This window comes from Balaenoptera physalus, assembly GCF_965194825.1.
Source record: "Balaenoptera physalus genome assembly, chromosome: X".
NCBI lineage: Eukaryota > Metazoa > Chordata > Mammalia > Artiodactyla > Balaenopteridae > Balaenoptera > Balaenoptera physalus.
The window spans coordinates 39,487,747-39,515,675 of NC_138903.1; the positions used below are offsets into that span (position 1 = coordinate 39,487,747).

Sequence of the window (27,929 nt, forward strand, 5' to 3'; positions counted from 1 at the left end):
GCCATTCTGTGATTTTATAAGCTGGTAACAGCTTTTCGTCACCAGACGCTGTGTAGAGCATGATGATTGAGGTATCTTGGTAGACTGCCTCTGTCCTAATGAGTTCTTCCAATAGTTAAGGGTGCAGAGGGTGGGGGTATGGCCTGTGACTTTCTGGAGGTTTCTGATCAGTGGTAAATATGATCTTCCTTCCTTGGGCTTTTATAACATTTCCTTTCCTGCCTGCCTTCTCCTGTAGGAACGGAAGTTTGTAGGTGGATCTGGTCAAGTAAGCGAGCGGATAATGCACCTCCTCGGGGACAGAGTGAAGCTGAGGTGTCCTGTCACCTATGTTGACCAGTCAGGTGACAACATCATGATAGAGACGTTGAATCATCAACTTTATGAGGTAATCCAGTTTCGTCAAAAAAGAGCATATATTATGGGACTTCCCTGGTGGTCCATTGGTTAGGACTACCCGCTTGCACAGCAGGGCGCACAGGTTCGATCCCTGGTGGGGGAACTAAGATCCTACATGCCGCACATCAAGGCCAAAAAAAAAAAAAAGAGAAGCTTATATTAAATAGGTCTCCTGTCTTCTGCAGCTTCTAACCAAATATAATCCAAGCAGTGGCGTAATTAATGCTGGTGTATTTCTGACTCAGTCTCCCAAATTACCAGCCTTGGTTGACTGCCTTATTCTGTTTTGTTGCCTCACAGTGGCCTCATACTGTACACTGTTACCGCTCACTGTCATTCAAAATGGTAAATGTGATGTTTCACGCTCCCTGCGAAGATTGCGACTCACGTTTGAGATGGTATTTTGTGTCTGTGTGTTTTAGTGCCGATACGTAATTAGTGCCGTCCCTCCAACTTTGACTGCCAAGATACACTTCAGACCAGAGCTTCCTTCAGAGAGAAACCAGTTAATTCAGCGTCTTCCAATGGGGGCTATCATTAAGTGCATGATGTATTACAAGGAGGCCTTTTGGAAGAAGAAGGGTAGGTTGCACTTATTCATGTTTAAATTGTATTAAGCGAAGACCATGCTCTTTTAGGAACATTTTATACTACACACTGAACAGAAAAAAAGATAAGTGTTTCCAGTTGGTAGAGAAAGGATCAGAAATCTCAGTCTGTCCACTCCTCATAGCCCCGGGCAACACAAAATGACCCCAAGAGCGCTTGCTGGCAGTGAGGGGGAAGGAAGAGGTCCCTCTGGTCGCAGGACCACATTGCCCAGACCCCTGGCATATGTCTCGCCACTTACTCTTCATGAGCAGAGACAAAGGAGCACCATGGAAAGAGCACTCCTTTGAAGTTACACATCCCTGGGCTCCACTTGCTTACTAGCTGTGTGGCCTCAAGTGACACTTCGCCTCTCTCAGCCTCAGCCTCTGTGTAAAATGGTAACAATGAGACCTGCTGTTGGGGTGTTGTGAGGATAAAATGAGGCAGAGTCTGGGCAGATGTGGTGCCTGTTGTTGCTAAGCCTTCAGCTCATACTCAGGAAGGAAAGGATTCCTTCCTGCCACTTCTTCCATGGTTTCACAGGGGTGATTCCCTCTAACACACCCCCCTCTTTCCCATGTGTTCCAGGACTCCAGGGCCATCTCCATTTTACTCATGCACTGATCATACCTGACCTTTATGTAAAGGTCATTGAGATGGGTCATTTTCTAATGTGTCTGGGTGACCGACCAAACATCCTTGTATAGTCAGTGTGCGTGTTTAATAGGAAATAACTTCTAGAGTTGGGGCAAAGACCAATAGTTTAAGATTTGCCTTCCTCTTAGCAAAAGAGTTATATATATATAAATATCCCTCTTAAATCTCTGGTGAGGTTACTCAATCTCCTATTGATTTTCTTCTGGTTAAGATTACTGTGGCTGTATGATCATCGAAGATGAGGAAGCTCCCATTTCAATAACCCTGGATGACACCAAGCCAGATGGGTCGCTGCCCGCCATCATGGGGTAAGTTAGAGCTGGGTGTTCTGCATTTTTCAAACTCTGTTGGTGTATTGGTGTGTGTGCTGGCAGAACATGTTGTTTTGGACCAGAGCTCAAGCAATGCTAAATAACCCTACAGACAATTTATGTCATGTTTCCATGTATGAAAATATTAGAGTAATAGAGTATGTGGCACAAGAACACTGAGAAACTTTACTAAAATTAACACCACTTTGAACTTGTGCCCGTATGTTTCTTTCCCCCGTAAACTTACATGTGGAGGACAGAGCGAAAAACGCAGCTAGATAGGCGGGATGGTAGACCACCTTGCCTACAGGATGTTGACAACCATTCTGGAATGAGAACTGTTTTATCCTGTAAAACCTTCCAAAGTTATGTTTTCTGGGCTTTATTCCTTTCTCCATTCTAGACATCACTACATAGCAAATGTCAATATGTTAATTGTTGGAATTCCCTGGTGGTCCAGTGGTTAGGACTCTGCACTTTCGCCGCCGAGGGCCCGGATTCGATCCCTGGTCGAGGAACTAAGATCCCACAAGCTGTGTGGCACAGCCAAAAAAAAAAAAAAAAAAAGAAAGTGAAGAAAAATATGTTAATTGTTACCCTGGGAGATAAGATGGATGACTAATGAGGAAGTGCAGTTCAAAGGAGAGCCGGGCCTTGAGTGTAGGGCACTTTATCCAGTAGGTCACTCCATGGCTACTTCACCAGGGATGGTCCAGGGCAAGGTTCTGTGTCTGGAAGAGGAGAGCTCTTTTTCTCTCCTACCATCCCCTCACACAGCTGCTCTGCCCTCTGGAGACTACGGTTCCAGAGAGGGAATCGGAGCTCCCACAAAGAAATTTCTAAGGAGTGCCGTTGCCTCCCAGTTGCCATGTCTTTTAGTCCTCCTCAAAGCAATACGAACAAAAGGGCTATTTATTCTACCACATTGCAATAAAAGAGCACAGCTTCTATAGCAGTCAGTGACTTTTAGAAACCAGTGGTTTTCCCCTTCACCCCGAGGAGAGTTGAGCTCATGTGCATTGCATCACTGAAGGGAAATTACAAAATCAAAAGGAGCAGACCCATGACCCTAGGGACTTAGAAAAAGGCTATGCTACTGGACTGCTAACAAGACATTTTATAACCACTTCTCTGGCTGTAAAATATAAGAAATAGCACCAGCCTCCCTGGTAAAGGCAGGTGCTCACAATGTAAATACTATAGGAACATTGCACCCTGTTCACCTCTGACCCCCCTGGGCAAGAAAATACATAGATTGTTTGGGCAGTTTGCCATCGCCTTCTATGTGCCAAAGAAATGCAGGAGGTTGAGGTAGAGGTTTCAGGAGACTTGTCGGTCAAGATCAATCCAACTGTAGATGAAAGAATATTGATGTTCTTCTTGCCCTGGGTATTAAATATTGTGGCATCTGCTCTTCTGGGGTTTCTTTACGTTTATTAACAAGGACATGTATTGCAGAAGCCTTCTAGATGGTAATGGGCTTATTTAGGCAGTTCCTAGAAAGTGATACTCTGATCTGTTTTATCTGGACAATTGCTTCCACCCTGTTCTTGCCTTGAAGCTATATTGCCTCTACCCTGCTCTTTGCTCTAGGCAATGAAAGCCTTGAAGACAGGGGTGGTATAATTGCCCAGCACTGTTTGTGATAACTAGTGCCTTTTGGAAACTAGAAAGGACCTTGTACTTTAGAGCTGTGAAATGTTCCCAGCCCAAAGCCAGGATGTTTAATTTCCCCAATAAAACACCAAAGAAAGTCAATGATAGTTGTCCATTGTTACAATTAGATCAAAGAGGTTATTTCATTCATGACTTGAGATTTGACAGATATAGCCAACCCTAACTGCCCTTTAGAAAAGAAACTGTAAAAAGCACCCAAGATCTAAAAGGGTTTTCAGATAAATCATTTAATCTTTTATCAGATGTTGGTGATTTTCATTGAAATACTGCATAAGTCTAAAATGACTGATTCTTGCAGAAACCTAAAATTTAACTAAAATCATTACCAGCAAGCCACAACATAAAGTGTTAGTTAAATCAACCAAAATCATGACTATGTCCCCAGAAGTTCAATGGTTCAAATTTCTTAAACAGTCCACAGCTTTGTATCTGTGCTTCCCAGAATGATCTCGGTAACAACTCTAAACGAATTGCCAATCAAATTGAGGAACAGTTTAATTGGGAGGGGGGCTTGAGGGAGAGGATGAAATACCTGTTTTCAGCCCTCGCATTTTCAGTCTTGATCTACTTGTCTTTTCGGTCTAGGACAAAAAAATACAATTTTAAAACTTTTTTTAAATGGAGAAATAATTTCATTGTCCTTTAGCTCATTTGGATTTTTTGAAAGCTTTCTAATAATAGTATAACTAAGGATTTCTTGTCACAATTCAATTCTTTAAAATATACATGCAATTAGTAATATCAGTATAATAAATAGAATCTATTTGATTAAAGGGAAGCAGAGAGATTATAACTGAGTTTTACTGAGTCACTGAATTTGAGGACTGTGCTAGGCCAATTTTCCAGGAAGCCAACTCGGAGATGGAGATTTGGGTGCAGGAGGTTCTTCAGGAACTGCTATGGGGAGCGCTACCTGGGGGGAAGGGAAGGAATCGGGATTGCGCAGAGGGAGAGGCTGGGCTCCAGTGTTGCCCCAACAGAGGCCACAGCCATCCCTTGGGAAGCTCTGGAGCGGGGATGGCCCTTCAGAGGTGTCTGCACTGAGGCGAAGGGCTGGGCTTTGGTACCCACCGCACTCCGGAGCCAGTCATTCTGGGAAGGGATGGGACCTTGCGCCAGGCAGTTCTCTGCTACAGAGTGCAATTGCTAGGGAGGGGTTTGGTTGTAAGCTGAGGGTAATGAGCATTTGGTCCTGAAGAGGGATCTGGGTGGCCCACCATGGCAGCCACTACAGGCACTTTTTTGGGGGGGGCCACGCCTCGCGGCATACGGGGTCTTATTGCTCCCCGACCAAGGATCGAACCCGTGCCCCCTGCAGTGGAGGCACAGAGTCCTAACCACTGGACCGCCAGGGAATTCCCAACAAGCACTTACTGATATTTGTTTTTCCAGCTTTTATCAAGTACTTGGCAGACAGCAACAGTCATTGCCAGGATAATCATTTAACGCAACATTAATTCATCTAACAGTCGATTTCCTACTGTATGCCAAGGACTGTGCTAAACTTTAGGGGTAAAATATTGAGTAGGAGGTGACCTGTCGTTTAGGATCCCACAGCCTAGCAGGGGTTTTGGACAGAGAGGCAGACGAAGACAGTCTGGCATTTGCTCTAGTAGAGGGAAATAATGGGAGGGTGTGGGAGAGTTTATTAATGCTGAGTAGGTGGGGGCAAGAACACTTTAAAGAGACAACTCTTGAGATAAACCACTGTCGCCTAATCGTTCAAATGTAACCTCTCTCTCCAGCTTCATCCTTGCTCGAAAAGCTGACCGCCTTGCTAAAGTCCATAAAGAACTAAGGTAAGAATTTACACCTGAAACGTGTAAAAGGTTAGCTTTATATTGTGCTTGTTGCACTAACAACAGGATAACAGCATTATGAAAAACGCAATAATTCATTCATCTCAAAATCCCAACAAATCAACCTTTTTGTATTTCGCTACGCCCCCTTGACTCAGTCCTTGCCCATATGTGTATATCAATTTAGTTTCACATCTTTGTGTTCATTTTACAGTGGTTGAGAGGTAGGCTTTCCCAGTAAATGGATGGAGAAAAATCATAAAAAAGTTAGCTGTGAATAAAGCTTAAGAGGCCAAGTCCCAATCACCTTGCCAGACCATTAGCCCTTCTCCAAGTTTCTCTGACAGGTACTTTTTCTGAAAAGCAAATCCATACATAGGTCTTCCAACCTATTCCAACTTGTATACATAAAAGTATGCTCCTTTGATTATCTGGGATACAGCTCTGATGGTCCCTTCTCCCAAGAGCTTCCTAGTAGAAAACAATTATTTTAGGACAATGGCTTTTTTCTTTTTTTCTCCCTTTCTCTCTTTCTGTTTTGTTGTATTTGTTTTGCTTTGTTTTACACTGGAATCCTTTGTTCAAGTAAAATCTTACCTGGAACTCTTACCTGGAAACACTCATTAGGCTGTTGGGGGGCTGCCTCTGGACATTTCTGGGCTTCCCTTCTTTAGGGTAACCCTAAATCCTTTGTTAGCTTTTGAAGAGGGCCAATACGCATGCAAATGTATACTTCTCTCTGCATTTGATTTAAAAATTAAGCAGCAAATCCACTAGCGGCCCTTGCTTTGAGAGTTACTTTGATGACTTTGCAAGTCAGGGAAAGGCCGCAGAAGTTCCTGTATTTGCACACGGATTTGTTTATTTGAGCAGCCATGAGATTTGATGTCAGGAAGGGAACTATTTTATTGTTCACCTACTCACTCAATAGAAGAAGAATTTGGGGGTCCAGTGATGGGGAATGATTTGTTCTAGGCTCCACAGCTAGCTTCTGACAAAGTCAGAAATAGCATCTAATATGTACTTTTTTTCATTACGTCACACTAAGCTTGACATTTTCTTTTGGATTTCCTGCTTTCCCTCCTTATTAATAGTAAAACAAATACCACCCTGGATGTAGACATTTGGTTATGATTCCACATAGTGGCTAAACTTCTCAAAATTTTTATAAGGCAAAAACCCTTAGAACTCCGAGTGTCATTGACTAAAGTAATGGTTCTCAGGACCAACTGCATCAACATTTCCCAAAGAATGTTTGGAAAATTTTTCTGAGGCTGATAGATTATGATTTGGTAGGTTAGGGGTGGGGCCCGAGTACTTGTATTTTTTAACAAGCCTTTTGAGTGATTATGATGAGCAGCCAGATTTAGAAACCAGTGGGTAAATTCAACTTGCACAGTGACCTCTTCTGGCCATCATTTAAAGTACGTTCTGTTGGGACTTCCCTGGTGTCGCGGTGTTTAAGAATCTGCCTGCCAATGCAGGGGACACGGGTTCAAGCCCTGGTCTGGGAAGATCCCACATGCCGCGGAGCAACTAAGCCCATGCGCCACAACTACTGAGCCTGCGCTCTAGAGCCCACAAGTCACAACTACTGAGCCCGCGTGCTGCAACTACTGAAGCCCATGCGCCTGGAGCCTGTGCTCTACAACAAGAGAAGCCACCGCAATGAGAAGCCCGTGCACTGCAACGAAGAGTAGCCCCTGCTCGCTGCAACTAGAGAAAGCCCACGCACAGCAACGAAGACCCAATGCAGCCAAAAATTAATTAATTAATTAATTAATTATTTTAAAATAGTAGAGTATGTTGTGTTATTTTTAGAGTCCAGCTAATCAATCAGTGCATTGCTCCAACATCCTTACCTTATATAACTTTTCTAAAAAATGTTTATATTAATGAGAGGAAGGGATGGAGAAGATAATTTCCTGATGTGTTTGTATGAACTAATCCTTGACTCATTTAATAATGTGAAGTATAGTAAATAATGACTTATATTTCTATTATTACTAGTTTATTGTTCATGAATGAAAAATTGCCTACGAAGTAGGTTGATTAGATTTTAAGGTTCACTCTGTTGTAACAAAGATTTTATTATTTTTTATGTACTGAAAATAAGTTAAGCATTATTAAGTTTTTCAGAATGATTGTCAATACTTTTGTTTTCTAATTGACTCAAAATGTCAGAATTATTTCTTGTAACACTCATGTGAAGTAGGTAAGAATCAGTCACCTACCTTATCATAGCATAGGAAAGAGGGTACCGTACTTGGCTGAGGATGGATTTTGATTCAGTAAATTTTTATTGAGCACTTACTATAGGAGGGATGCTCAGGAGAGTAGACCCTCGACCCTGCCATTAATTAGCTGAGTGATGTTGAGCCAGTCTCTTCAGTGCACTGAGCCTCAGCCTCCTCACGTCCGAAATGAGGGGCTTGGGTTAGACAGAGAGAGACGGTCAGGTGGACAGTAGTCTTGAGACTTCTTCCAGTTCTGCCTTTCCTTTATCATTATTGATCTGTAGTATGAACAGCTCCTTGAAGGAGCTGTATAAATGGTGTGTGAGCATTTGGATAAATCTACAAAGTTACATTTTGTCCCACATTATTCAGAGAGATTGGGGACACATTTAAAAAATATTTTCTAATGTAACTTGGCAACATTAAATTGACGTCTTTTTTTTTTTTTGGCTGAGCTGCATGGCTTGTGGGATCTTAGTTCCTCGACCAGGGATCAAACCCGGGCCCCCTGCAGTGAAAGTGCAGAGTCCTAACCACTGGACCGCCAGGGAATTCTGAAATTGGCGTCTTTTAAAATCTGTTTATTACTAATAACTATAACCTTCCCTTCCCCCCTTTCTTCCCGGCTCAACATTGTTTTGCCGTTTGTCTCTTTAGCTTCTAATGCTTGTCTTACAGATTTGAATTAAACCCTTTGCCATATTTTTTTACAGTTGCTTATTAGCCTGTAAAAAATATTTTGGAGCACTTTTTTAAAAAGTTTTATTGGGGTATAGTTGATTTACAATGTTGTGTTAGTTTCAGGTGTATATCCACTCTTTTTTAGATTCTTTTCCCATACAGGTCATTACAGACTTTTGGGTAGAGTTCCCTGTGCTATACAGTAGCTCCTTATTATGTTGGAGCATTTTCAGTATTTAAACTATATAAAGACTAAAGAAGGTAAACACCTAAAGTATATAACTGGATCAGTGGGAACCTGTTCAAACAATTCCCGAAATAGAACCATTCATTTCTAAAATGGGTGATTTTAGTAAATTAGAACTTTTTAATTTCACCAAGAGTGGTTGTGAGTTTAAAATGTATCTGTTTCAAGAAGTGCTTAGATAAATTAAGCTACTGATTTTTAATATATAAGATGTGCCTTGTTCTGTGCTGGTCATTTACATAATGAATTATGCGGGTGACCAAAGACTGAGGTAACATCACATAGCGCATCATGCCCAACCCCCGCCCCAGATGCCCTTTGGACCCAGTACTGTGTCCACAGACCATTCTGTCAAGTGACAGGTTATTAGCTTGGAATAACCGTAGGCCTTTCCTGATATCGCATATTTTATGTTATGTTTAAAAGATTAAATGGGGACTTCCCTGGCAGTCCAGTGGTTAAGACTCTGCGCTTCCACTGCAGGGGGTGCGGTTCGATCCCTGGTTGGGGAACTAAGATCCCACGTGCCACGCGGTGCTGCAAAAAAAAAAAAAAAAGATTAAATGAGCTTTATATGTTCATAGATCTTTAAAACATAAATATAGGATAGTTAAAAGACACCATCATACTTACTATAGACTTGTAAAAGAGATTATTTTAGAATTTTACATATTCCAGAAAAGTGACTTAGAATCAATTCCTAAAACTGAATTTAATCTCATTTTCCCCATTTTAACTGAATAGATATGGTATTAGGTAGTGAAAGAGGCAAAAATGTAAAAGAGAAGAAAAATTCTGTTGCATCTTCAAAGCACATGACTGTATTCAGGAAAAGTGTTAATCTGAGTGCAGAGATTCATGGAACTGTTCATACAGAAGGCCATTGATTTTAATTTTTCCCTTAATAAATCTAGTTCATTGGCAAGAGCCCTGGAACACATTGTGTTTATTCTATACTCATCAGTCATTACTTCCTTAACATTTTTTGGTTCTTTTTTATAGGAAGAGGAAAATCTGTGAGCTGTACGCCAAAGTGCTAGGATCCCAAGAAGCTTTACAAGTAAGAAATCCCCAGCTTTAATCCCTAGCAGGTTCTGCTCTGTTTGCTCTAAGTGGTAAAGCAAAGCAGATTCTGGTTTCCTGACAATCTTATGAAGAGAAGGAATATGCTTACTGGAGGTTTAACTTCAGCAATCACGAAACACCATTAAAAGCTGCTGTCAGTGCATGCAATTTCTGATGCAGCAGTTTCCTGGGCTGTTTAAATGTTCACTGGATAACTGGCAGCCAGTTGTAATGAGAGGCAGGAGCTACAGGTATTATCTCCAGGGTGATTGAGATCAGTTCCCAGAACAGAGGTCCTGTCCTCTTGTCAGTGTCAAATGACTGCTGCAAAATAAAATCCCAGCTGTATCGTCATTTGTTGGTGAAGACACAGTAGTATATACTTGATAAGATAGACTGAATCTGGACTCTCTGCCCAGGTCAAAGTCATACTAATTTGTTTTTCTATCTGCAGACTCAATTCACACTTCATTTAGAAATTTCAGTGCTTTCAATCCACCATTGAAAGCAATTATGAGAATGAAATTCTTTTTAAAGGCCCTACCAGATAGCTGGGGGCTATCTGAACTGTTCAAAGAATAAACTTGCAGAATGTGTTAGGGAAATCAGAGAAGGTTCTCTCATGTCCCTTGGGAAACATTTTTCATCTTTAATTGTTCCCTTTTTAGCAGGATTCCCATCATTCACATTTCCAGCTGAGAGAAGGGGTTCTGAAAAAAGCCTTTTTCTTAGACACTGTGCTTTTCTTCTACCTTCTCCCTCCCACCCATTTTTTTCGGCAGTAATGCCTTGGTAGATGGGGAAGTAAAGTCTGTTTTTTAGAGAATGCGGAGATTGGAGCAGACCTTTCCAGAACCTGATTGTTGATGGGGTCCTAAAGACTTCAGAATCTGCATGGAGATGCCCTGTCTTCCAGATATTGGAATACTTCACGTCTCTCCTGGGCAAGAGGTTGAGAAAGTCAGAGTATACACGTTTTGTCAGTTGGTACCTCACAAAAGGCCATTACTTGGTACTGTCGTGTTTCCCCTTAAGTTAGAAAAACAGCGCTGCTTTTTTTTTTTTTTTTTTTTTTGGTACAGACTATAATTTTATTTCTCACGGAACACTTAAAATCTTCATCCTCATGGATTTTAATCATCTGTAGCTATCCAACATCTTTGAATACTTTCCTTATATTTTATTAACTTCCCACATTTAAAGTCCCTCTTTCTTGACGTAGAGAAGATTCATCTCTCAAGATTCCTAAGCAGTGCAGATTCTAACAAGGAGACATACACACGCCTTGAATCTGTAAATGAGAGACAGGAAGAGGTGGCTGTGAGAAGGGGACTAAATATTCTAGCACACGTGGTCGCAGAGCCCAGGAGCAGAAACAGTGCTGCTTTTTTTTTTCATGTAAACTTTTTGTTAAAGTAAAGCACATAAGAGCCTTTATTGTTGACTGGTGGCATTTCAGCTTTGTCTTCCCTTTGACATTTTCTCCCCATTTGACTGCAGCCGGTGCACTATGAAGAGAAGAACTGGTGCGAGGAGCAGTACTCCGGGGGCTGCTACACTGCCTACTTCCCCCCTGGGATCATGACTCAGTACGGAAGGTACTACCCAGACCCTATACCACTTGATACAAGGCGTGAGCCAAACGTAAAAATAGACAAGCAAAGCTCAATGGGAATTTAAAAAAATAGGAATCAGCATTCTTATTTCTAATGTCCCACATAGTTTGTATATTTCTGGATGTCCATAGGAAAAGAAGTATGTCCGTACATAGGACAGTAGCCGACAGCACATAAAATAATCGCAGGACACTGGTGAGGATTTCAGATGTCAGCGCTACGTGTGAGAATTCTGCAAGCTGCAGTGTCCTCCAAGGGGCCTTCTTGAGCTCAACTAAACATTTAGTCTCGCACAGCTACTCTAGGCTCCTGGACACCAGTCTACATAGAAGGACATGGGCTACACATGTCTTGCCGGCAGAGCAGCATCAGACATTCCTCTTCACAGGGAAGCATGCTCACTCACGGGGAGTTGACATGTGTGCAAGATGGGAGAGTTCACCTTAGCTTAGAAGCCCCATGTCCCGCAAGGGACATGCCCAGTTACAAGATGTACCACACTCAAGAGAGCCCAAAGTTATAGACTCTTCCCAGATATTTACAATTCATGACAGTTTTCCCATCCCAGATACAATTTACCAATGTGGGGATGCAAGAGGGCCATTTTTACCACAAGCAGTGCTGCCTGGCAACATATATGGCATTATACCTTCATCAGGTTTCTAGAGGAACAGAACTAGAAAGTTAACTCAAGGTCACGTGTGTCCACAGAGGAGGAAGAAGGGTTTGTTAACCCTTACCTTACATGAGCTTTTTGTTTGTTTTTTCTTGATTGAATTATTAAATAAGCAATGATTTTAGTTCAATTTTAGGTTTGTGCCAGAATCAATCATTTTAGACTTGTGCAGTATTTCAGTGAAAGTCATCAATATCTGATGAAAGATTAAATGATCCATGGGAAAATCTACTTAGGTCTTGGGTGCTTTTTACAATTCCTTTTCCAAAGGGCAGTTAGTGTTGGCTATTTGTGTCAAATCTCAAGCTGAGAATGAATAGCCTTTGTTAGTGATAACTGTATTGATGAACTGGAGTGCTTCTGGAGTCTAGAAGATGGGATTAGGATCAGGAATAGGTGAAACTAAGGATTCCTGAGTTGGAAAAAGGCGTGCCAGTGGGTTGAGGTGAAGGCCTTTGGGGTGGAGGTAGCGGTTTAGGAGATTTCATGAAAGTGGCTGCAGACGTGGCAGGAGTCAAAGCTGACAAGGTAGGAGGGGACAGTTGCTCATTCAGCCCAACCTTTCCGTGGGTCTCTTCACTAGGACCTCTTCGTAAGAGAAGGCCCATTTTGCTACCCTCAGGCAGTCTCTAGATAAATCCATAGAAACTAACTGTACAGAAGGGTTTTTTTTAATTGAAGTATAATTGATTTACAATGTTGTGTTAATTTCTGCTGTACAGCAAAGTGACTCAGTTATGCACTTATACACATTCTTTTTTACATTCTTTTCCATTATGGTTTATCCCAGGACATTGAATATACTGTAGTTCCCTGTGCTCTACAGTAGGACCTTGTCGTCCATCCATTCTATATGTAATAGTTTGCATCTACTAACCCCAAACTCCCAGAGGTTGTTTTTTAAGGAGATAGACATATAATACTTCGGACATATAATCCTTCGGGTCTCTCCTTTGCTACAAATCAGTTTCTCTCCCTGTCTTCCCACTCACCACCATGGTTTCTCCCGGCACCCTGGGAGTATCTGCATGGCTGGGGTCTGCAGTCAGATGTGATCTCATGAAGAACTCACCCCTTACTGTAGGTAGCAGAATGGACTGCAAACAGGAAACATGCAGCACATCGATCTGAGTGTGGTCTTAATGCACATTCTTATATTTCTAATTCTGGCTGGCTAGAAAAAGGTCATCATCACCTTTAGTGATTGATGAACTGACAGCCTGATTCTCCCTGGCTTGAAAGCTCAGATCCTTCGGTGCAGGCCCAGGAAACAAGGAGGAACCTTTCACCTTTGGCTGAGTTGCATGGGAGTTTTGGAAACAATCTGAGTCTCCTTGTCTTCTGCGGGGTAGATGAGGGCAGTGATTGGCTCATTGATCCTCAGCACCTTCGCAGGTAACTCTGTGTGACCTCTCTGTTCCCTTGAAGGGTGATCCGCCAGCCCGTGGGCAGGATTTACTTTGCTGGCACGGAGACGGCCACACAGTGGAGCGGTTACATGGAAGGGGCAGTAGAGGCCGGAGAACGGGCAGCTAGAGAGGTAAGACAGGAAGCCGAGTCGCTCTCCCTCCCGAGTCCAGCAACATAGCTGGCATCTGGTCTTTCCAGATCTTACCACTGATGGTCTATATGTCCACTTCCCTGCCCCTCACTCCACGCACGAGGCTCAGCTGTGGCCAGCAGGGCCTTGAATCTGTCGAAGCTACAGAACCTCATTTCATAATACCATGGCCACTTTCTTTCAGGTCTTGAATGCTTTGGGGAAGGTGGCAAAGAATGACATATGGGTCCAAGAACCTGAATCAGAGGTAAGTTTGGCAGCTCCGTCTCCATAGACCAGGAATTGCATGTAAAAATCTCTCATCTTCTAGCCTCTGATGTCATTGTAGATGCCACTCTCCAGGGCAGATCCACGCACTGATTTTACTGATATGTTTTGCCCCTCCTTGTCCGTGTAAGAGTTTTCTGCTAAAGATCTATGTTCATTCATCCAGGATGTTCCAGCTGTAGAAATCACCCACACCTTCTGGGAGAGGAACCTGCCTTCCGTGACAGGCCTGCTGAAGATCATCGGATTTTCCACATCGATAACTGCCCTGTGGTTTGCGGTGTGCAAATTCAGGCTGCTGACCCGATGCTGAAGTTTCAGCTTCATGCTTTCTGCTTACTCTTTCCCAGCATCATCTAAAGCAAAATGTTGACAAATTGAAAGGCTGTGTCATCGGATCATCTTTAAGTGCACTGATTTAACCCCTCAGTTTAATCTCAGTGTATCACCTCCTTAATTTCCGTAAGATCAAACTCCATCTTGTGATTTGTCTGTAGACCAGCTCATATTGATTGGTAGAAAATAACCTTGTGATCAATTTCTTAATTTCAAGAAGTTAAAGTTGACATGCTCATAAGAAACAGTTTCTGTGTCCTGTTTTTCTCCCCTTTAACACAAAACGTCTGATGAACGCAGAAATGAAGCATTTAACTTTCTCTCTGTAGAGGCCGAGTAGGTTAAGGCCCAGCCTGTGACTGTCCTTTGAAGTCCTTAGCAAAGGGTGAAGCGTAGGCCTAAAGCCCAGAGACTCACAGCTTCCTGGGGTGAGCAGCTCCCACTTTGGATGAGGGAAAGCAGTGGAGGTAGGATTCAGGCCCTCAGACCAGTGAGGGGACAACATCTTGTGGGCGGCTGCCTCAGGAATCTTCTAATTTCTGTGAAGTTTCTAGACATCTAGCCTTCGTGCTGTGAAGTTTCTAGACATCTAGCCTTCGTGCTGGTTTGTTTGTATTTTTCCTCTTTTTCTTCTTAAAAAGGACAGTGTTTACCAAGGTAGAATGCATAATCTGACTTGCTGTGACTTGTCTGTAGCTCCCCAGGTGAGCAGAGTCAAATAGTGGCAAGAGTGTCCCCCAGGAGGCCTCCCTGATTCGCTCTGCGTGAAACCGACTGCAATAGGCTCCTTCTCGTCCTCCTGGAAGGTGGCTAGACGTCACTTGGCTTGTTGTCGATAACATTCTCTGCCAATTCCAGGGAAGCAGTAGTTTCCTTTTTTCGGGTACACCCTGGCCTTCTGAAGGCCCCTAGTGGCATATATCTTTTCTTTTTTCCTACAGCCATAGTAAACTTAGGCAGATCTGTTAACTTAAATATATCTTTGACATGGTTACTTTTGAGTAAATACCATCATGCCAATTTCTCTCAAATAAGTACTGAAATACACGACAAATTTCTGGTTGTTATTTCTTTCTTTTTTTTTTTCGGTCCTGCTTTGAACACTCTAATTTTTTCAAAGTAAACGCTTTGGGCTCCATGGGACACTCAGCTAAGAGCATCAAGGGGGTGCCGAGAGTGATTGTTATTTCTCGAGACTATCAAATACAGAAAGGAAATGAGGGCTCTTACTATAACCCCACTTGCCTTAGTTATTAAGATTTATAAAAGACATGAAATTGAGTGATTTTATATATGAAGACTAAGTTCTCTGTCTTAGGAGAAATGTGGGCTCAGAACAGTGCTCACCTCTTATCTTTCCCATTTTAAAAACTGTCAGGGGAGTTCCCTGGCAGTCCCGTGCTTAGGACTCGGTGCTTTCACTGCCGGGGGCCCTGGGTTCGATCCCTGGTCGGGGAACTAAGATCCCACAAGCCCTGAGGTGCAGCCAAAAAAAAAAAAGACTGTCAGATTTTTAAAAACCCCTTCCAAAGGTTTCAGCCATAAAGTATCTTTTTTTTAATATAAATATCTGAGAAAAATCAACACAGATGTGATCAAATAAAGCCGTTAAGAAGATTCTGTGGACTCAGCTACCCAGGTGGTAGATACCCAGTAATACCTTATCCTGCATCATTGATGAATGAGGCCTTTCATTTTAAATGAAGTTTCTAGCTAGCTGAAGCTTATTCTTTATGTGCCAAAATTTTTAAATCAATTAAAATTTTGATGGACCTGCTTCCACACATTTATTATATAAGCTAGATTCAAATTCCTTTTTTAAAATTAATCAGGTCAATCATTCTGCATCTTGATTATTTTATACTTTTATAATAGAGTATACCGTTTATAGTAGAATGATACCATTTTTAATAGTGATACCCTTGTCTTTGCCCCTGTACTAAATGTCACACAGTTGTTTTATAGCTGGTGAGTCTACTGCTTCTATCTTCTCCCATATTCAGTATTTTGTTTCATATCCTTTTTATCTCCATTATCTCCCCATAATGCAATCTAATCCGCTGGCTATTTTTTATTGACTGGGAATTAAACATTGCCAGAGGAACCAACCCAAGTTTATTACATAATTAACCTTATTGTAAATCCAAAATTACGTCCTCAAAGCAAAGTGGAGGATTTTTCTGCCACTCTTTACCTTGCAATTGAAAAGTGTTTTAGCTAACTTGGGAGTTATGGTATTGTCTTGGATATGCTCCAATACATAAGGACTTGCTGCATTTTATACCAGACTGCTTTGAGAAATCACATCCCTGATCTATTTCAGTTGTTTCTGTTTGCTTACTGATTAACTCGGTTCTGACACACCTTTTGGGAAATGCTGACTTCAACTTAACTGGCAATTGTTTTAACAGTCATCAGCTTGTTAACATATCTAAGTCTCGAATGTTGAAGGACTCCAGAGTATGTGATTTACCCTCTTCTCAAACTTTTTAGCAAACCAATTAATTCATCCTAATTAGATCACTCCATTAAGCTACAGATTATCAAAAATAAATGCCAGCCCAGGTGTGCCTAGGCATGAAATTGGAGCTGAGAACTCCCAACATACATGAGGTGGTCCAGCACCAAGATGCCATAGGTCTTCTCTTCCACCCAGAGATACTCAAGTCAGTTTAGGCAGCTGATCGAGCCTGGCCCTGTTAAGTCAGCTGCTTCACAGTTCTGAAGGCTGAGTCAGCCTCACTCCATAGTAAGGTTGAGAATGAGATTTGAAAAGTTAACCTTTTTGTCACAGCTGTTAAATAAGGACTTATGTTAGCCTGAAGACAAAATATCGAAGGATTGTGAACTGTGTTTAGGTTGTGAACTTGGCGCCTAATGTTCTGTCTGAAACGTGCCCCAGTGCTACACGTGGGAGTACACATGTGTGTATGTGTTGCCACTGAAGTACGATTTTGCCTGTGTGGTACTGTTTTGTTTGTTAATAAAGCGCACTATCACCTCTGATTCAGACCTGGCTCCTCTATTTAGGTGATGATTTGAAGGTTAAATGGCTTCATATAGCAGGAGGTCACAATGAGATGTTGTCCATGGAGGATGGGCTTAAAAAGCCGCCTGGTAGTGACTCCAAATTCTCAAAGTTCAGTTTGACTTGTATTTTTTTCAAGGTTTCCTGGGAGCTGATTAAATGCTAGAATATTGTCTGCCCGACTGGGCCACAGAAAATGTGGAGTTTGATCAGAGCTTTCTCACCTAATTAGCTTAAGATTCCTTGAACAAATGCTTTGGTTCTCTGCCTCAGTCTCCCTGTCTGGAAAAGGGTGGGTTGCCTTTGATAGCTTCCAAGGATTCTTTTCACGACAACATTATGTGATTTATGCATTTGTTGCCAGAATTCTATCTATGTTTGCCTATCAGTATGGCAGGGGCAAGTCACTCAGCCTTTCTGTATCTCGGTTCACTGCTTGTCTTAGGTTGGGTTTTCTAGAAACAGACTCTGACATGCAGTCAGGTTAGAAAGTTTATTGGGGATGGCTCTCAGGAAATACACATAAGGGGGTAAGGAAGGCAGGATTGGGCAGGAGTTGACCTACAAAGCAGTTGCAGCTGGGGCCTCAGCAGATCCTAAAGGGGAGCTGGGGAGGCCCTTCAGAATCGTCTCCCATTGAGGCAAAGGGGTCTGGCCTCTGTATCTCTTCATTAGCCACCCTCTAGGAAGGGGTGTTACCTTGGGTGAGGAACTGCAGCTGTGAACTGAGCTCCGCCTGGAATCCCTGCAGCTGGGGAATCCAGAGAGGGGCACCCACAGTATCCACTTTACACCCTCCAAAAATATAGAGAGTTGCCCTTTGTCAGGTAAAAGATATTGTGGACTTGAGCTTTGATTTTACAGGTAGAATGGAGCTCTCTCTGTGAACCTATCCCTATTAGGTAAGAGAGTTGCATTTAGAAGATTGTATTTCTGCACTATTTTTGTACTTTAGGAGATTGTATTCTGCACTATTTATGTGGAAGAAAAATCAAAAATCAAAATTGGAAGGTAGGGGCTTCCCTGGTGGCACAGTGGTTGAGAGTCTGCCTGCCGATGCAGGGGACACGGGTTCGAGCCCTGGTCTGGGAGGATCCCACATGCCGCGGAGCGGCTAGGCCTGTGAGCCACAACTACTGAGCCTGCGCGTCTGGAGCCTGTGCTCCGCAACAAGCGAGGCCGCAATAGTGAGAGGCCCGCACACTGTGATGAAGAGTGGCCCCCACTTGCCGCAACTAGAGAAAGCCCTCGCACAGAGACGAAGACCCAACACAGCCATAAATTAATTAATTTATTAATTTAAAAAAAATTGGAATGTACTCTGGAAATGATTCAAACTCTGTCTCAACGAAGGAGCCCCCTCTACAGGTTACTAATAGAAAGATTAAAGGTGGAGGTGTGGGGAATGTGCATTTATAAGCAGGAGTCCAGAATCCAATGTCTTCAGGAGTCAGGCAGCTAACAATGAACAGCAGCAGGCATGAGACATTAGGGAGTAGTAGGGACTGTGGTTGACCTGGGAAGTATCTGCCCCTCAGAAGAACGTTTATACTCAAATTCCTTTACAAGATTCCTAACCGAGCAAAACATATGAAGGCTTTACTCAGAGGTCCAAATTGTTCTCAGGTCTCTAATAAAAAAATGCAAGGTTTGGTTTTTACATCATGTGAATGACAAATTCTTTTTGGATGCCTTTGATTTTCTGAAAAATGAGTACAAAGACCAGCAACCATTTTGTAAAACTACTGGGAATGGGTAAGAAAGGCCTGGTTAAGGGCAAAAAGATAGGGGCAAAAAAGTTAGAAAAAAGCCCTCTTAGACCAGAAATTCCCCTCAAGAAATAACCCTTCCAGCAGCCCATCCCAAGACAATTCTTATCCTCTGCTGTGTCAATGCCATGATGATAAGAGCAGTGCCAAAGTTTATTAGAAAAACTGCACCCTCACTATATAAGATAGAAATCGTAGCTCTTTTGTCAGCATTTAATGTCTGCTGACTATGATATCATTCTAGTAAGCAGCACATCAATATTGAATGGATTAACTTTTTAAAACCACACTGTCTGCTTTACACCGAGATTGTGGTAAAAATGCAAGACATAGCCCTTAGCCAGGAGAAGCTGGCTGAGACATTGGAGGACCAGGGTGGAAACAAAGGAAGGTGTTGGGTAACAGTAAGAATTTCTTCTCCTCTATCAGAACTTAGGGCTCTGTTCCCTGACTCAGCAGTGAACAAGACAGATAGAGCCTACCTCGTGGAGAACATAGCCTACTGTAGACACCAACACATTCACTGTGGCTATGGCAGGAAAGCCTGAGATACTCTGAATGCAGGGGGAGTTTCCAGAAGGACATGAGATTTCAGGGGAGGTTTTGAGGATCTGTCCTCAAACCTCTATAAGCATCACTGTGGAGGAAGTCAGTAAGAACACTACATAGGGCAGAGAAAGGAAATAAAAAATAATGAAATGGTATCTTAGTCTGTTGGGGCTGCTATAACAAAAATGTCATAAACTGGGTGGCTTTTAAACAGCAATAATTTATTTCTCACAGTTCTGGAGGCTGGGAAGTCCAAGATCAAGGCACTGGCAGATTCGACGTCTGAGGAGGGCCTGCTTTCTGGTTCATAGACTTCTAGCTGTGTCCTCACATGGTGGAAGGGGCAAAGGATCTCTGCTGGGCCTCTTTGTCAGAGCACTAATCCCGTTCATGAAGGTTCCACCCTCATGACCTAATCACCTCCCAAAGGCCCCAGCTCCGAATACCATCGACTTCGGGGTTAGAATTTCAACATGAATTTTGGGAGGATACAAACATTCAGACCACAGCAGATGGCACGGCTAAATGTTAAAGAAAACCACAACAAGCATCAGTAAGTGCTGAATGTTAAATCCCTTTTGCTCCACTGACTATTTTTCACCCCTACAGTCATCTGTTCCTTTCTACCTGGCCCTTCTCTGCACTCTGAGATCTTTATCAACTATGACTCACTGTCTCCCAACCCCCTGTGCTAAAGGGCTGCCTAAATTTGTTTTAAAAGAGTGCCATCTTCTGGCCAAACACTGCTGTTTCCTTCCAACGGAAAACCTAAAGTGTTCAAGACAATTTCATCCTTCGCTAAACTAAAGAGGCGTCACCTCCAGAATTTCCTCCAAACACATCTACCTGCGGTTCTCTTACTTTCCGGTTGCGACATGGATCAAAGATATTAATGTCTAGTATCTACAGCCTTTCCACTGCCCTAATCTCCCAGTAAGATTTTTTTGTTAGAACTGCTTGGTTCTTCAGCCTCTGTTGTGTCCATCTCAGTAATGGGTAAGGAAGAACATTGGTGTGAGCTGAGAGAGGTGGAATGGCTTTTACCTTAAATCGGGAAGGGAACTAATCTGGAAAAAGCAAGAGAAGGGAAGTGGGGAGAAGAAGAGAAGTTTTCAGAAAATCAACTTGGGGCTATGGAGTGCAGGTGGAGAGAAGGAGGGGTTTTCAAAAGCTGCCTTGACAGCCTAGCGAGACAGAATGTAAGGAGGGTTTTCAGGAAGTTTGACTTGGAGTCGTTTGGTGCAATAAACGTCTGCAACTACGCTTTAAGCACTGGGAGTCAAAATTGTGATTACACATTATATTGTACTGGATTAACTTGGAGGTCCCCCAAACAGCCTATATTATTCTGGGCTATATGAATTCAAAAAATATATGGTTAATAGTGCCTGACATGTTGAACGATGCCTAAGAGTCCTGTAGGTTCCGTTTATGGGATCTCAGTGGAGCTAAACATAAAGCACCTCAGCCACTCTACCCTGAAAAGACCGACATCTAAGCTGGTAAACCGTGCACCCCAGACTAAATAGACACCAAATAGGTCTAGCAGTGAATTCGATTTTATTAAGAAAATGAGTAAAGGAGTTCTGCTTGCCCTGTAAGTGTCTTCAGCCAGCTCCCGTGGGTCAATGTATAAGCATCAACCAGGGAACACAGGAGATGCACGCAGATGGGGGCCCATCTGCTGGTGTTGAACTGTGCAGAGCAGGCCATAATGTGCATCCTGAAGTCAAGTTCACTGGGAAGTGGGCCAAAGGGAGTGAGAGCAGATCAGCTTCTCTCACAATCATCATGAATACCTTTGCTATGTCAGCCATTCAATTTTATGGGCTGCATTAGTTTCCCATTGCTCTTGTAGCAAATTACCACAAACTTAGTGGCTTAAAACAACACAAATGTATTATCTTACAGTTCTAGAGGTCAAACGTTTGAAATGGGTCTTGCAGGGCTAAAATCAAGGTGTCAACAAAGCTGGTTCCTTCTGGAGACTCCAGAGGAGAATCCAATCCTTGCCTCTTCCAGCTTCTAGAGGTTGCCAGCATTCCTTAGCTCATGGCCACATCACCCCAATCTCTTGCTACCATGAACGCATCACCTCCTCTTCACTTTGACCCTCCTGCCTCCCTCTTATGGGACACTTATGACTACACTGGGCCCACTTGGATAACCCAGAATAATCTCCCTATTTTACTATCCTTAACTTACCACATCTGCAAAATCCCTTTTCCCACATAAGGTTCTGGGGTTAGGGTGTGAACATCTTTGTCAGGGCCATTATTCAGCCTACCACGTGGGCCTTGATGTTCTTGAAAACGGAGAGTTAAATGCCAGTATTGGCCTGTCCTCAAATTCCTGCTATTTCAGGCACCTGAATTTGGAGCATTAAGTAGAACTTTGAATGATTTAAAACCACATGGGCTGTCCTCTGCTCCCACCAATGCCCCATCCCCTGCCCCACCACACTCCTGAATATAGCCATTTCCCAGTTTTGCTTTTTAGATACAAAAAGATCGGAATCTGTGGTCCTGAGAAGTGTATTTGTCTTACATAAGCACGAAACTAGACTCCAATTTTGCACCTTTAATAAACTAGAGAACAGAAATTTCTATTCTCCAATCCAAATAAATTTCTGTTCTCTAATCCAAATTCTTTCAGATTCTGCACACAACTGAATACTGTGCTCTTATGAGAACCTTCTTCTCAGGTCTCCCTTTAGGTAACAGAGCTTCCTACCAGACACTTGTCAACCGTTGACCTCCCAAAAGACCACCAGGAAACATGTCGATCAAGCAAAGCTAAGTTTATTCGACTCACTGCTGTAAGGGCGAATATCACATTGACAGGGTCTTAGCAGTGTCTCAAAGTGGAGAAATTAGGGCAGGGTTTATAGGTTTATAGAGTTTATAGGTTTATAGGGTTTATAAGTTTCAGTTTGGGGTGGGTGATTTTTAAGGCCAGTCTTGAAAGGCAGAAAACTGGTTTGGATTGGCAGAGTCTATGACATAATAGCTTAGGATTGGTAGGCATACTGAAGCGGGGGTCTTGAAGTGAGTCTTGGTGAACAAGCTGTTCATCTCAATAAATAGTCTATTTTTGTTGGTTCAAAGTTTTGTATACAAGGAACAAGTACTTCCTGGGACAAGTAGCCAAGTTATTTTTGATTAGTTCTCATATTGTTTAGCTCAGGGACAGGAAAGTATGTTGGTTTCAGTTCTTAGATTTGACACAGAACTGAGAATACTTATTATTCTTACATGTACATTTTGATTTGTTGGCCCTAAGAATTTTCTTTGGAAACAGATTCTTGGTTAAATCCTTGGTAGGAGAGCATAAGTGTGAAGAGCTCAGGTTTCTGGAGCCAGCTAGGCCTCGGTTTGAATCTTGGTATTGAGTGTAGATTTTCTCACCTGTTACGTGGAGCTCTTCACTTGTTCTGAGCATTGAATAGGATAAGGCAGGTGAAGCTGTTAGTAACAGTAAATGATAGCCTCAAAAACAAAAATGAATGGGTGGGAGGAATAAATTAGGAGTTTGGGATGAACATATACACACCACTATATATAAAGTAGATAACCAACAAGGACCTACTGTATAGCACAGGGAACCCTACTCAATACTCTGTAATAACCTATATGGGAAAAGAATCTGAAAAAGAATGGATACATGTATATGTATAACTGAATCACTTAGCTGTACACATGAAACTAACACAACATTGTAAATCAACTATTCTCCAATATAAAATAAAAATTAATTAAAAAAAAATGAAGATGCAATAGCAGTTTGTGGTCTCTTATTACTACTACTTCTAAAAATACATCTTGAAGTACTTCTCTACTATCATGTCTCCCGTTAGTTTTCTATCAAAATGCCCTGGTTTCCTTCTTTTCTTTTTCTTTTTTTAAACCACACAACTCAGTAGCCTGAGTGATCTCTTTAAAAGTGCAAATCTGATCCTCAGTCAGAGACGATATCCCTTCAATAGCTGTTGTTGCACTTTGGATGTGACAGATCACGGTTCCCAAGGCCTCGCCTGCTCTATCCCCTGCCTGCTTCCCTGTCCTCGCCTATCCTTCCTCTCTCCCTCAGAACCTTCTAGCCATCTAGTTCTGCTTATAAATCCTCAGACATAGCCAGTCCTTTTCTGTCTCAGTTGCCTCTCTCTGGAAGGTTCTTTTCTCCATTCTTCACTTGGCTAAATCCTTCAGGTCACCAATGACATATCACTGCCTCAGAGATGCCTTTCCTGACAATCCCTTCCTCACAATTAATTCACCATCATAATTCCTTATCTTTACTTTCCCTCCATAAAGATTTTAAATTACATATTTGTTTAAATGATGTTTGATGTCTCCCCAGATGATAAGTCCCACCCCAAATGGGTTATACGTGTGCAGAGATCTGGAGGCCATCAGCCCTCTGGGCACAGGGATGTTGTCTCGCGAGCCTGGAGCCCTCAAGCTCCTCACTTCCAGGCATGGAGTAACCTTATCCATTTACAAAATATGCCATACAAATACAGTCATTTTTTTTTCCTATGTGATTTGATGTGCAAAAGTTTGGAAAGCACTGCCTTAAAGCTAGTATTTTGGGTACACATAGAGATATAAGCAAGTAAGAATCAAGGATCACCGTTAATATTCAGATTTTACTATGAAACATCATTTGCAGGAGAAAAATTAAAACTGACTGTTGTTTCCCTGGACCACAATTTCATATGGTGCCCAGTATCAGAATGGTAATGACAGAGCTTCAAACGTATCCAACCACAAATTCAAGTTTGCTGCTCTTTAATTATTTTACTTCCATTGTAACATGTCCTCAAAAGAAGGAATTTAAATGAGCCAATTAGTAACCGGAGGTTAGTCTGGAAGAAATAATTGACAAGACCAGTCCTCAGATCTCACCAGGGCTCCCTGGATTTAAATTGGAATCCAAGAGAGAAGCATTTATTCATTATTTATTTCACTCAATCATTTATGACATGCCCAGTCTTGAGGGGAAGCTGGGGATCTGGCTGAAATACAAAATTAACAAATTAAAATTAACAAGCACAGAAAGGAACAAATCCAGTCTCACCTCAGCTCACTTCAAGGGCTAGGACTGACAAAGGGCACACCCGGGAAGGGCAGCCCCTGGCTTCTCAAAGTCAGGCCAACCTTCTTTTCCACCCTCTGCACCCCCAGACCCAGGCACACACATGAATCTGTCCGAAGTAGATATTCCTAGTTAGGTAAAGAGAGAAGACAGTACTGGGACAATATGAGGGTTGTTTAGCATCAGGTGGGTGCTTTCAAGCGCTTGGCAGATAACATCCTTCATGGATCAATGTCTAGGAAAACTGGATCTGCATGGCCAGTCCCCCTGAGACAGAAAGAAGGATCCTGTGCCTGGCACAATTCCATCTCCTGAGGCAGAGGCAACATAGGGGCATGGCCAGGGTAAGCAAAGGGAAACGACAGTCTTGGTGGTCAGGGACCGTTCAGGGGAAAAGATGGGCTTGCCATGCAAGTGTCCAGCCATCCTCAGTCTAGGTTTCTCGGGAGGTTGGCAGAGAATAACAGCAGCACATCTTAATCCAGGGCAGGGCACACTTTCAAGTTCAGGCAGGAGGACCCCCCCCGCCCCCGCCGCACACACAAGAAGCAGAGGCTGGGCCTCCCACAGAATTCCCAGGGGACTGCTGATGGCTACTGGGCATGGATCCTCTGTCTTGTCCCCTCAGGCAGACCCTTCGTGAGAATATGGGGCCTGAGAGCCAGTCCTAGGCCAGTGGTCTGCACTGTGCACCTTAACTACCATGGCCTCACCATGTCTCCCTAGGAAGCAGGGATAAAGCTGGAACCCAGGCACCGCCCATCTCCTACCCTCCCCACCCTCCTGCTGAACATGACTTTCCATACCCCTGCTGAGGTCTGGGCCCCTGAATCCACCTGCACTAGTCTCCATGGAACCTCGACTAAATCACCTGCCTGCCCGACCTGGGATCCTGCGCTCTGCCCCGCTCACCTGTCTGGGTCACCCTACCAAGCCAGGTGTTCTGGTGTGATTGGCACTGAGAGCCTTGATGGGTTGCCTCTGGGGGGAAAACCGTCACTGGACCCAGATGACTCTCCTCTCCTTGGCTTCCTGAAGAAAGATATTCTGGAGCTGAGTGGCTGAAGACAAAATGTAGAATTTCTCCAGGCTGACAATAGGGAAGGATGCCCAAGGGAGAGGAAACAGTACTGCCCACAGGTACAAGTCCCAGGGGAAGGTTCTCAGGTCACAGTCAGCTGGATAGACAAAAAGTCAATCAAACTCATTGCAGCCTTCCCCCCCCCGCTCACTTATCTTTATTTTAGTTCTCTTACCCATCCACTTTTTCATGTAACTCTTTCAAATAGGGAACCCATCTTTCTTTTTTTTTTTTTTTTTGGGAACCCATCTTTCTGAGGCCGAGCCATGAAGTATCTTTTAGCATCCCCCTGCTGGCCCCTGGGAAGCACTGGACGCACATGGGACCCTCTTCCCTCCATCAGCAGGATCTTGGTGCAATTTATGTCAAAGCATGTCCTTCCTACATTTTCCTCTAGGAGTTTTATAGTATCCGGTCTTACATCTAGGTCTTTAATCCATTTTGAGTTTATTTTTGTGTATGGTGTTAGGGAGTGTTCTAATTTCATTCTTTTACATGGAGTTGTCCAGTTTTCCCAGCAACACTTACTGAAGAGACGGTCTTTTCTCCATCGTATATTCTTGCCAACCTTGCTGTAGATTAGTTGACCATGGGTGCGTGGGCTTATTTTCTAGGCATCAGCAGGATCTTGGGAAAGGAGGAGGTCACCAACTGAAAGGGCTCCAGGAGGAGGCCAAGGAGACACACGAGGAAAAGCTGACATGGAGGAGAAGGGCAGGAAGAGGAGCCCAGGAAGTCATGGGGAAGGAGGAATCATTGGGTCTCCCAACATCCTGCAGTCACCTTGGGCTGACGTTGCCCAGAAATTCATTTTCAGAGTAGATTTTATTCCTGGCTGACTACAATTTGATGAAGCTTATTCACACTAGGGTGAGATGTACCAGGAATCCACTTGGTGAGTTGAATGTGCATTTTGAGAAACCCCAATCCAACAGGATTTCTGATGTAATATTTCACCAGTGCAACAAAATGAAATAGTTACATTTCAGGCCTGGGTCAACGTGTCCCTGCTAAGTTCCTCAGATTCCCCACCTACGTAGCAGTTGGCCTTCCCCGTGTCCAGCTGTTCATCCACATTCTCCTCATCCATTTACTGCCCACCTACCATCTCCTTTTGGCATGAGCTTTGATTTTCTGTTTTTGTTTTATTAACTTTATATTTACATGTACTGGATGTTGTCTCAAATTCTTTGGGAGGCAGCAGACAATAAATACCTAAATATAGCAGCAGATTGTTTAACCAGGTGTGTGAACTCCAGAAATATATAACAGAGATGCTGAAAGGAGACATTTCTCTATACTCAATCCCATGGCTCCCCAAATTATATCACCAGACCCAACCTCTCCCCTAAACTGTAACAGATATAGTGAACAGACTACCCAACATTGCCACTTGGATGTCCACGGATATCTAATAGATAACTTCAGTCTACTACACTAGACCAAGCCACCAGAGTCTCTGGCTTGGACAACTGCCCTGGCCTCTGAACTAGCTTCCTGCTTCCCCTCTTCCTGTACATTACTCCACATTGCAAAGTGTGTCACAGACCGGATTCCCCAAGAAGCCAACACTGAGATGGAGATTTGCATGCACGAAGTTTATTGGAGGGTGCCCTTGGGATCAACACCTGGGAGGGAGTGAAGGAAGCAAAACGGGGCAGAAAGTGAAGTTGAACTCTGATGCATTTGCAACAGAGGCGTCAGCTGATGCCATGGAAGCTGTGAAGCTGGGATGGTCCTTTGTACTCATGGGCCAGTCATTGGATATGGGCTCCCCCTAGGAAGGGGCATATCTTTGGGCCTGGGGGCTTTCTTCAGCCCACAGAAAGGGACACAGCCATGAGCTGTCAGCCTCCCAGCTTCCAGCAGCTGGGAGAATGAGGGCGGCAGCAGTCCTGAAGGTAGGATGTGGGCAGTGCACCACAGTATCCACGACAGAGTGATTCTAGTAAACATCTGTCAGACCCACTCCCCTACTAGAAATCCCCCAGTGGATTGTCTTCACAGTCAGAATAAAAGCCAAAGCCTTTACTGTGTATAGCCTAAGACTCCCTACCTGATCTGGCCCCTGTCTAACTCTCCAACCTCACTTCCTGCCACTAGTCTTCTGCTACTGTTCCTCCTGTCACCCTGGCCCCTTTTCTCTTCCTTTATTACTCCAACCATCCCCTCTCCCTTCTGGGCCTTGTGCTTCCTGTTTCTCCTGCCTGGAATGCTCTTCTTCCAAACAGCACCATGCTTCATTCCCGTCATTTAGATCACCGTTTAAAAGTCACTTTCTCAGC

General features: G+C 43.2%; 1 protein-coding gene across 1 annotated transcript in view; it reads left to right on the top strand.

Moving 5' to 3' along the window:
* MAOA (monoamine oxidase A) overlaps nt 1-14,365 on the top strand; it is a 72,146-nt gene extending 57,781 nt beyond the window's left edge. Inside the window, exons 7-15 of the mRNA XM_082446460.1 lie at nt 239-388; nt 822-981; nt 1,859-1,955; nt 5,381-5,434; nt 9,602-9,659; nt 11,165-11,262; nt 13,385-13,496; nt 13,702-13,764; nt 13,951-14,365. Coding sequence (XP_082302586.1) covers nt 239-388; nt 822-981; nt 1,859-1,955; nt 5,381-5,434; nt 9,602-9,659; nt 11,165-11,262; nt 13,385-13,496; nt 13,702-13,764; nt 13,951-14,097 — 939 coding nt within the window. The 3' untranslated portion in view covers nt 14,098-14,365. The remainder of the gene's footprint in view (nt 1-238; nt 389-821; nt 982-1,858; nt 1,956-5,380; nt 5,435-9,601; nt 9,660-11,164; nt 11,263-13,384; nt 13,497-13,701; nt 13,765-13,950) is intronic.
* The last annotated feature ends 13,564 nt before the right edge of the window (nt 14,366-27,929 follow it).